Source organism: Aplysia californica, unplaced genomic scaffold (assembly GCF_000002075.1).
Source record: "Aplysia californica isolate F4 #8 unplaced genomic scaffold, AplCal3.0 scaffold00447, whole genome shotgun sequence".
NCBI classification, from domain to species: Eukaryota; Metazoa; Mollusca; class Gastropoda; order Aplysiida; family Aplysiidae; genus Aplysia; species Aplysia californica.
The window spans coordinates 178,171-189,321 of record NW_004797717.1 but is presented as its reverse complement, the minus strand read 5'-3'; the positions used below and the strand labels follow the sequence as shown (position 1 = coordinate 189,321).

The window sequence follows — 11,151 nt, the reverse complement described above, 5'->3', positions numbered from 1 at the left end:
CAATCGCTGATATATTGGCAGGAGTCCGCATCCCTTGCAAACGTATGTCGGCAATGATGGGGTACCTCAGTTCTGTTAGTTTTAATGTGATCCATTATTTATAAGGTTTACAAGATTTTATTATTGTTACTAGAAAACTTGAACAGGATTTAGGAAATTAAAATATTCAGTTTCTCTGTCAAAGCGTCATTTTCGCGATAAACAAGGGAATTCATTCTTGCATCATAAAAGCGATGTAACCAGACTCAGTAGAAACAAAACTCAAAGAGAAATCAGAATATTTTTTTCAAATAAAAAGCTGTGTATTCAGAAATGTGTGGATTATGCTCCTGGCCTGTACCTAGTTAGATAGATATGATGATTTGCTTTCACATGTTTGTTGAGTATGTTTTTTTCCATCAAAATTTATTTGCCTCATCACTATCCCTCATTTTAAGTCTTGTTATGCATGCTTATATTCAAAATTAATCCCTGTTTTATGTCTGAATGCATTCCTCATTCAACTTACTTCAATTTGGCATATCACACATTACCTTTTGAGTGATGGCGATGCTAAAATGGAGTTATGTCGTACATCACCTGTATAGGTAAAATCGAGTAAAAAATTAATTATGCCTAGACCCCCACCAAAAAACTACATCTGGAAAGAGATAATAAGTGGGTGACATTGCATTTAGGAGGGTCACCACTGAGGTGTATCCTTGAACAAGACTTGATAAGCTGAACTTAAAAACAGGGCACTGCAAAATGGCCATCAGCAATGGTGTGTGTGTAAGACTGTCTGTATTGGTGAGATATTATATTCAATTCAATTGATGAATTACTTTTATGTACTAATGTACATGTCTATGCCGTTGAAAACCAGATTTCCTCATGGGTAACAAAATTATGAAATAAATTTGCTCATATTCGTTTTTATAATTTTTTTGACAGAGTCTGTTCAACCTAAGGGAGTGTTTCCTTTTCGGATTTAAACAGAAAAAAAATAACAATGTCAAACTGAATTTGACTTCAAGAGTTAAAACTCATAAGACATAAGTAGAAGACCACCAAGTCTTGAAAATATGAAACATTTCACAATTTTTCAGCAGCGGCGGGTTGGATTTCTACCTGCTTCACCTGAGATGCCGTTAGAGACAGCACAGTAACTACAAATAAAACATACACAGACATAAATTAAACATGAAGGTTTCCCTTAATAAGTCTTCACAGATCAAAATGATCAATATCTACTCAGCCACATTCAAATAGCAGTCTGAAACAAAACCCAGTCGAAGAATTTTTTCTTGTAAGCAGCTCATAAAACAGGTTTCTATCAGAGAAGAAGTCCAGAGTAAATGAAGCCAATACCAGGAGGTAAAACAAGCAAAGGCAACTTTGCCTTTATCACATGATCCCCATGTTCAGCATATCAAAGCACTAAATCAGCTTATAGTAAACTTTCCACTGAGCAGAAGCTAGTAATATAGACTTTATCCATTACATAAAAATTTGAAACCAAAATCTAGGAGAAATCCAATTTTTTCTTGTTATTCTCAGAAAGTGCTCAACCTTCAAAGTTAACGTTTACTGTGTCTGAAGGAGGTATTACAATAATTTAACACACACAGACACACCCACACACTAGAATATGCTGACAGAGACACATACGACAAACAAGAAATCCATCATAGTTTTTAAAAAAAGGGAATGAATAGCATATATGTGAGCTTTCATGGCACAAAGGACTTTAGCACAGTAGGAGTCTTTGTGAGGAAAAATAAGACTGCCTGACTCGTATACACACTTCATGACAAAAATTGCGAAACTACTGATTCATGAAACTCTTGGAATGTGTCCAATAAGACTAGTCATGCCAAGTTAGATTAAGGGGACACAAAAAAAAGGAAGGCCTCCTCAAAGTCATCAAATCTCTTTTTGAGTTTCATAAATTTAATCAGCATTTCACAAATTTCTTGAAAGGAAAACTGTATACAGATATGTAGATACTAACGAGACTCTTTGTTTTTAGAAGGTTTGAACTAAAACTTTTTCGGACAGCACTTCGTTTCTAAGATTTTCAAAGAAAGCGGACGCATCATTCACAGACACTGCAGTCTTCATTGTAGCATGGGGTAATCTCAGTCTTTTCTGGTCAACTGTAACTCAGCACACATCTCTAGACAGGAACTTTCTTCACTGACAGGTATTATCTACATTTCAAGCACCATCTCATCACTTTGCAGAAAAAAAGAATTTCAAAACATTGCGTACAAATACAGTGATCTACACAGTAGCACAAGACAAGAGCAGGCAGCCCACAGGCATGCACAGTACATATCAGCCACGCTGATGCATCCCCCATCTCCATTCCTTCTCTCTGGCTCTTCCTTTCTTCTCTCCATCATCCATTCCTTCTCTCTGTCCCTTCATTGCTTCTCTCCATCTTACACAAAGCAAAGGCTGAACCAGGCTTCATCTATAATAAACTGAAAATGGCCCAAAGACAGCTTTTCCATAAGTAGGGCAGGAAAACCAGCCATAAGTCCCCAGCAGTCAGAAGCCTGGAAGGAACACAAATGGCGCAAAAGTGAACAATGCTGTCAGCAAACTGGTCGAAGGAGACACCAGATATCAAAGGCGTCACTTCAACCTCTGCGTTACATTGGCCAGAGCCACGGCAAAGGCTTGCACTGTCGTGAACGGGCACTGGAAATCCAAGGTGTAGGCGTTGTTGTCAATGCGACCAAACTGCATCACCTGGGGGAAACAATATAAGAAAAGGTAATACTTTACTGTGCCTGAGGGAAGTTTTCTGTGGCTGTACAGGAATGGTATACACATGTGAAGATATACATAAAATTTTAACTAATTTTTTAAATAAAAATGTGAAGAGAAAAATGAAAACTGGCAATAAAACAATGCATTTTTCAAACCACAATGCGGGAGTGAGTATAATCCAGTCCAAGCCATTTTACCTTAGAGCATGGGTGAAGATTTTTGGATCACATATTTTAATGTCGCTTTCCGCAATTTCAATCCTGTGAACTCTTTTGACTCAGAGCACATTAAATAATAATAAGTTAAATAAATTATCTGATGTTTGCATTATCACCTTTAAACAATAATGATTGAAAATTACGTTTATGTTTAAACTCTAGATCTATAGAAAAAAAAAGTGAATACATAGTCATACGACACTCTTCACCTCTAAACATTATAGCACATTGAAAGCAAATTTCTGTCTACACATTCTCACTCACTCACTCACTCTCTCTCTCTCTCTCCTTCTCTCTCTCTCTCTCTTTCTCTCTCTCTCTCCTTCTCTCTCTCTCTCTCTCTGTCCTTCTCTCTCTCTCTCTGATCACTCTTATTCTCCCACTACTCACTTATTAACCCCCTCCCTCACAACAAATACACAAAATGGTTTTTCAAGACACTGATACAGGGCATTCATATGAAATAAAATATTACAGTGAATACCCTATTGAGGCAAACATTAAATGTTCGTGAAAAGGAGCTCCTTCACCTGTTTGCATGAAGGAAAAAAACAACTCCACCTCCCCATACCACCACCAACACCACTCCCAACACCCAACACCACCACATCAACACCACCACACCACCACATCACCCCAACTCCCAACACCACCACATCACCCCAACTCCCAACACCACCACATCACCCAACACCACCACACCACCACCACCACTCCCAATTCCCCACACCATCCCCAACTCCCCACACCACCACACAGACTAAAGGACCACTCACCTGCTTGCCCCTGAGCTCAATCTGGAAGTTCTTGGCCGACTCCTGAGTGACCCGTCCGCCAAAGTCTAGCTGGTACACCTGGCTGGTCTCGTTCCACAGCGGAGCCTTGTTGTGCATAGTGAAAGTGCGGCCCTGCTCCATGCGGCCTGATGAACCCGTCATTCGCTTTCTCATCTGGGAGATGGTGAAGAGAACATGTGTGTAAAAACCTTTAACCCTATCTGTACTCCCTGGGGTAATTTTGTACCCCTGGGGTTGTATTCTTCCCATTTTAGAATACTTCTAGTGCAAAGATCTCTTTGAAACTTTCAGTATTTCTCAAAATATCATTTTGACAGACTGCTATGCAAAGCGCACGGATCGGATTAACGGAGTAAATATTCTCTTTGGAAAGTGGTGGCACAGAGTTCCCCATGTCGTATGAATACGATAGTAAAACATGACATACTGATAGGGTTAAGAGACAAAATCATTTGATACCGTAGTAGGGTACCGAGGGTAGGACCATGATATGAGAGAGAGAGAGAGAAAGAGAGAGAGAGAGAGAGAGAGAGAGAGAGAGAGAGAGAGAGAGAGAGAGAGGGGGGAAGAGAGAGAGAAATAGAGAGAGAGAGAGAGAGAGAGAGGGGAGAGAGAGGGGGAGAGAGAGGGGCGGAGAGAGAAAGAGAGACAGAGACAGAGAGAAAGAGAGAGAGAAAGAGAAAGAGAGAAAGAGAGAGAGAGAGACCCTAGCAGACTTCAAAACATTCCGAAACGTTCTCAACATCCTGGGAAGCGTTCAGCACAAAATGTTATTTTTCAGGCTCTCACACTCAAATATACTGATAACAGCTTACAGAGAATCAACAAAATAACAATCAAATGGCACAAAGGACAGAAAAAGACCATGTGCAGCACTATAAAAAAGAACCAAAAAAAAAAGAAAGAGAAGAAGAATTAAAATACAACGCTACAGTGCCCACCAACTACTCTATTATCTGTATGAGAAGAATGAAGAGAATAGAGAGCGGTGATATGAATAGACACTTCAATTTGGTAATAGCTTTACAGCGTTCGCCACTGCGAAAGGTCATAAGAGTGCACCGAACACAAGTTGATTGTTTTCACATTAACTCATAATATGGCTTGATTTTACTTTGCAAGTTGATATTGTTTAAGTATCTAAAAAGTTCAAAGTAAAAAATTCAGTTTTACAGTCTATATAGAATCCCCCCAAAAAAGAATACATGTATGTAAGAAACTTCTCACCTCTTAAAGTTTACAGCACATTAAAAGCAAATTTCTTTCTACACCTCCTCTTTCTCTCTCTCTGATCACCCTTAGTCTCCCACTCACTTATTCACGTCCTTCCTCACAAAGTGGTATTTCTAGACGCTATCAAAAACTAAACAGACCCTGTGGTCACAGCTGACCTTGTTCCGAAGCTGAGCCTTCTGGAAAGCCTCCAGGCTGTGGTAGGCCTGCGAGAACTTGTAGTCCTCCAGGAAAACATCCTGGGATCTCGTCTGGCTGTCCCGTGGCCCTGCTTTACGGCCCAGCAGAGGGCTCAGGTGTTTGCAGCGGCCCTTCAGCAGCTCCTCCTGGAGATTCTCATTATTCTGCTTGTTAACACCGAACCTGACAGGGGAGGAGGGAAGCGATGCGCTCGTCTGCTGAATTTCCAGATCGTGGACATCGCTATCTAACAAGCTGTTGCCAAGGAGATACGAGCCTGGTAAGTCATCCTCTAGGATGTCCTCCTGGTCAGGGGACGACAGGTCTGCTTCCAGGTCGTCATCATCGTCCCCGTTGATTAAGTCGGGATTCTTCATGACGAACCCGGGCATTGAGCGGAAGTTGTGAGCAGAATACTGAGCAGACGGTTCTTCTGAAAGAATACGATGGAGTCTGTCCAGGGAGGAGAGTTCACGGGTCATGGACGGGCCAGCGTCTGTGGAGGCAGCAGGAGATGATTGTGGCTGGGAACAGGAGGGGGAGGAGGAGGAGGCTGGAGGAAGTACTCTTGTGGTTTCATGAGGTGCAAGCGACGAGTACGAGTCTTTTGAAGGTGCTTTACGGCACAAAAAGGTTTTATCTACAGGCGCTGATGGGTTACAGTGATCTTGAGACTTGTCACTACCACTACCACCACCAGAAGCTGTGGCGCTTGATAATACTGATGAGGAAGAACTGCTGGTCCCTGAAGACCCTGTCTGCTGTGCTGCTACAGTGTCATCTTGCTGCGCTCGACAGTTTCGGCAAACGTTTGCTCGTGCAGATGCATGTCCTGATGCACTGTCCATATCAGAGTCACCTCCCTGTTTATCCCTTATGTCAGAGCAATGATGAGAAGAAGAAGAAGAAGTTCTTTGAGCGTCCACAGAATGTGTGATGGCGCTAGCTCCCAAGGATTTATCCTTAGGTTTCTCACTCTCCAGTGGTGAAGGGTCAAACCAAGAGTGTTCACTGGACCGCGAGGCGCTGGACAAGCCAGAACTGTTTCTGAAGTTTTGCTGCGTGACCTGGTCTGAGAGTCCGGCACCGTGAGGGAGCAAGGCGGCCAGGTGCGCTGGCAGACAGGACGGGCAGCTGCTGGGGGAGATGGGGCTACTGGTGTCCATGATGTTCTGCTGGGCCAGATACAGTCTGGGGAAACAAAAGTCAAAACTACTTGTTTGTTTGAGTAAAGAGAAGAACTTTGACATTATGGCGGTCATTCAGTACAACGCAAAATGCGTAGCAGACAGACAGAAACAAGAGAGGGATATAACAGAAGAAGGACTTACGTATAGCGTTCTCCAACCACCTGCTCACAAACTAGGAGCCATCTCATTTTTTTTTTTTATAGTAGAGGGTTATAGGGCGCTCGCAACTGCATAAGGTCATATGAGCGCCACGAGTTATGAGAGCCATCTCAGGTATAAAAATACTATTTTTCTGAAAAAACAAAACTGTTTGTTGCGTGTGTCACTTACCTGCGCTGCAGATTGAGACAGGAGGGGGCAGTGGGGCTGCAGTCCGCCACCAGGTTGTTCTCAAAGGCCAGCTCTGAGGTAGATAGCTCGTCCTCTGACAGCTTGACTGGTTGCGGCACAGGCTCCGCCCACCGCTGACTGCACGTCGGGCCGATGTCCAGTGCTGAGATGAGTACACTCTCACTGCTCGCTGTGCTGACGCTGCTACTGCTGGAGTCCTGCTGAGCAAGCGACCCTGTGCTGGACTCTTCAGGCTTCCGCTGACCACTGCTTAGACTACCCCCTACAGTAACCAAATCGATGCCCTGTACACCTATCTCTATATCCAACCTTTTGAAGCCCGAGTGATTCTCTATTTTTTTATGTCCTATCACGGGTGAGGAGGTAGCGTTTAACGGGAAGGCCTCCACTCTGTTAGCACAAGGAGGACTGGAGTGGGACAGGGATCCAGGAGAATTTGCATATTGTGAGGCGGAGTGGTTGCTGCTGACCACCTGAGCTCCGCTGCCCGCCACAGCCGCAAACTTAATGCTGTTGGATGCTCCCATCTTGGGACTCCCGCTGGAGTTGTTGCTACTGCTGATAATGCTGCTGCTGTTGCTGCTGCTGTCTTTGTTGTTGCTTTTCTTGTTTGTGAGGTTTGCCTTGGGGCGGGCCCCCTGCCAGCCCATTGAGGTCCCTGTGTTGCCGTCCTGCCTGCCATCAACTGACACGCCCTCAGGCTTGAAGGCAGGCGCTGACTGAGTGAGAGAGTTCCTCACAGGGGACAAGGAACGTGAGCGCACAGTGCCCGAACTGCTCAGTTTGCCTGCCAGGCTGGACAGATCACCGTTCAGAGGAAGGCTATGCTCTATCAATGGAGTGTCTGTTCCTGTGGGCCTGTAGATACAAGTGTTATTTCCTTAAGTCTTAAGAACAGAAAAAGAGAAAAAAAGTTAGGAGGAGAGGGATTCGAATTATTGACCCTGGGCACTGCTGTGTACAACAAAGGGTGCTTTTAAGGTTTGTTCTGAGTTCTCTTTCGCATTTAAGTAAAGAGAGGTGCATTGGTACAACAATGGCTATTTAGTACTGAGAAAAAGTTAGACACATAGAAAAACTAAAGGGAAAGAAAAGACTCTAGACCTACTATTGGCACCCTCCAACTACCTCTAAATAGTGCTGATAGGAGGGTAAAATGTTTGCAGTGAAAAGAACTGACCTGACTCCTGTCTCCACCACAGAGCTGCTGTTCCTGCGACTGCCGTGATCCACGGAGGACAGACTCTGGGCATCGTGGACCGTCACCTCCACTGTCTTCTTCTCACCCACCAGGTCTCCCTCGCTGGTCCCTGTAACAAAAAGAAGTGTTGGGTTGGAATTCATAGGGTAAGAGATCAAGGGGAATGCCACGTCGAACCTGGAGAACAGTCAGAGAATGATGTACAGAAAAGTGGGAAGGCATGGTATTACAGGGGGGGAAGGGAAAAGTGTTTGTTCCTAGCCTACACCTCAATGCAGGGTGAGAAAGGCAGTGATGATAATGAAGCTACTTCTTACAAAGCCTCCAGCACTGAAAGCACATCTACGCATCAAGAGTTGAATTCACTCTTTTCTAGCAATTACATTTTCTTTCTTTCTTTTTATGAGATGTCCATCCCCTGCAAGATGTAGCCCTTCAATCACGACCTCTTTCTGTTCTATTGCCTGTGTTCCCAAATCCATTACATGTCAATATGCCTACACTGGTGGAAAATAAGCATTTCTTAATTTTGCAGTGTAATTCTTAATTTATAGAGGCTTTACTTTCATATCGTAAATGATATAAAAAAGCAAAAAACCCAACTAAGCAGTTAATATTTATAGATGAGAAAACAATCATGACTCCAGTTCAAAACAGGGCAAGTGATTAAATAAAGAGACAAAAAGAAGGGGAAAGGGAAAAAGTCCATTAGAACAACTTTTAGTTCTGGAATACAATATAAATACACACTCCCATTAGGATATGAAGAAAATATGAAGACATGAAGAAAAGCTAGCCAACTGAAATTATTGAAACAAAATCTTGAGAAAGCAAACTAGCATTCACAAAACTAAAATGATCCCTCCCACCTCCCCTGAAACATATCTGCTATACTTTGCACACAAGATACATCACTCACTAAAATTACTACCAATAGCACCTTAATTTAGGCATTGCCACTGGCATTTTTGAGGATGTTATCTTTTATATAGAGGACTGAACCATTTAATTATGTAAAATCTGTGGAGTTTGCCAAGATGAGAGTATTAGTTAAGTTTGTTAGGAGAAGCACATTGACATAACAGCAGTCACTTAGTGAAGGGAAAGAGTTACACCACAGACAGACAGACAGACAAACAGACATATACACAGAAGCAGTAAATGGAAGGAAAAGAAGAACAACCAACCACAAAAGAGTATTGAAACATTTTAACTGACCCCCCCCCCCCCCCCCAACCATCCGCAAGAGAGTGCTGATATCACTTAGTAAGAAAAACACCAAAACCCTTTATCTGTAACTGTAACACTCACAGAAACTGTCCTCATCATCACTGACAGGTGCTGGGGTGAAGTTCGGGTCCCGTGACAGCACGTATCTGGCCGGGGAGATCTCACTGATGGTGATGGTCATCTGCCGCGGCTGCAGGTGTAGCAAAGAGGTCTTGTAGACCACCTGACCCAGACACACTGGCAGACACGAGGCGTTGGACGTGATCTGGAACTTGGTGCCCCAGATGTTGGAGGTCACCTCCACTAGGCGAGTTGTCTGGACAAGAACAACAATAATAATGATAAGAAGAAGAACAACAACAAAAAGAAGTAGAAAAAGAATATAATATTAATAATAACAATAATAAAGATAATAATAATTTTTAAAAATATTAATACTAATAACAATAACAATACTACTACTACTACTACTACTACTACTAATAGTAATAAATCAACAGCAATTTGTATAGCACAAACTCAAGCTCATCAGCAAGCTCTATACATTTTACAATCTGCTTGTTTGTATTAGTAGAGATTTTACGGTGCTCGCAACTGCATAAGGTCATATGAGTGCCAAAGAGTGGACGTCAATAGAGTAGTCCTTTCAGGGAATCAGACATACTCTGCTCACCTCTCTAGCTAAAACAGAACAAAGTCTGCTTCGACTATCAAGACACCCCAGAAATAGCGGGTCACAAGAGTGTGATAAACATACAAAAGAAATAGAGGAGAAATGACGATAGTAAGGATTAGGAAAGAAAAAGCAACAGTTCCCTGTTGCAGTTCAGGCACAGTTATGAGCATGACATTGATGAATCAGTCCATTTACATTTACAATTCTACAGTGCATAAGAACTCGAGATGTTAATGTCCCCCCCTTTGGGAATGGCCTAAAGACATTTCAGTCAGTAGCACCGCCCAGGGCTATTACAGCTTGCAGAAAACAAGTAACAGAGACAGTCTTAACACAAAACACAACAAGAATAATAGTAAACTTAATGATAACAATATCTATAATACTAATTATAATTATATAGTAACAATAATAACATTATCATAATAATATCAAAATAATAATAATCACAATAATGATAAATTAAAATATATAAAAACCAATAAAAATAGTACTATAAATTGAATTACATATAAAACAATAACAATAGTAATAAAAAATAAATAAAAATGAAGATAACAGGGCTAAAAATACCAATAACCCCAACAATGATAGACATAAAAAATAATGATGTCAGACTAGACATTTTAAGAACAACTTCCTTTTAAAAAATCCATCATAAGGTTTCTTTTGGCATACAGAAGAAAACGTGTACAGCTACAAATTTGAATTGTCATAAGGCATCTCTTGCAGAAAAAAACTCTATTAACTCTTAATCTGCTTGGGGTTTTGAACATATTTTGTTCGGGTTTTTCCACTTGATAAAATTCTGATCAAGAGTGTTACACAAAAAAAACTACATTTAGATCAAATACGCTGAAATATAATTGTAGCATACACCAACATGTCCGGAAATGAACGAACTTTTATAAAATCTGCATTTTGATGGGAAATTTATATATCTTTTTATGTTACACAATCATAAACACGCCCATAATTTTTTCTTCACACAAAAGTTACGGAAACATAAAATCATGACCTCGAATTGGAAAGCTTCGCATTCGCATTTTATCGCATCCTTGAACGCAATCATGCAGTGTGTGACTCCAAGCAGTTCAGCAAAATATAGCGCGACACAGTGCGCAGCTCCGAGCAGATAAAGAGTTTAAAAAATGAATGCAGACCAGCGTATATATAGATCTGTGTGTGAGAATAATATAATATTGTGGTTGGGTGGATGAAGAGAGGCTGAGGAAAATTAAAATATTGAAAGAGAAGGACTGAATGAAAGGACTTTTAAAAACATTTTGAGAGAGAGATAGAGAAAGAGAGAGAG

At 41.5% G+C, this 11,151-nt stretch overlaps 1 protein-coding gene across 2 annotated transcripts in view; it reads right to left on the bottom strand.

The window, feature by feature from the left end:
* Positions 1-388: 388 nt before the first annotated feature.
* The window catches only part of LOC101858431 (tubby-related protein 4), a 173,460-nt gene continuing 162,697 nt past the window's right edge, over positions 389-11,151 (bottom strand). For both annotated transcript variants that reach the window (XM_013086245.2, XM_005105011.3), the window contains exons 11-16: positions 9,242-9,476; positions 7,910-8,039; positions 6,709-7,587; positions 5,167-6,379; positions 3,755-3,928; positions 389-2,739 (exon numbers count right to left, since the gene is read on the bottom strand). In XM_013086245.2, the coding sequence (XP_012941699.1) occupies positions 2,623-2,739; positions 3,755-3,928; positions 5,167-6,379; positions 6,709-7,587; positions 7,910-8,039; positions 9,242-9,476 (2,748 nt within the window). In that variant the 3' untranslated portion in view covers positions 389-2,622. The remainder of the gene's footprint in view (positions 2,740-3,754; positions 3,929-5,166; positions 6,380-6,708; positions 7,588-7,909; positions 8,040-9,241; positions 9,477-11,151) is intronic.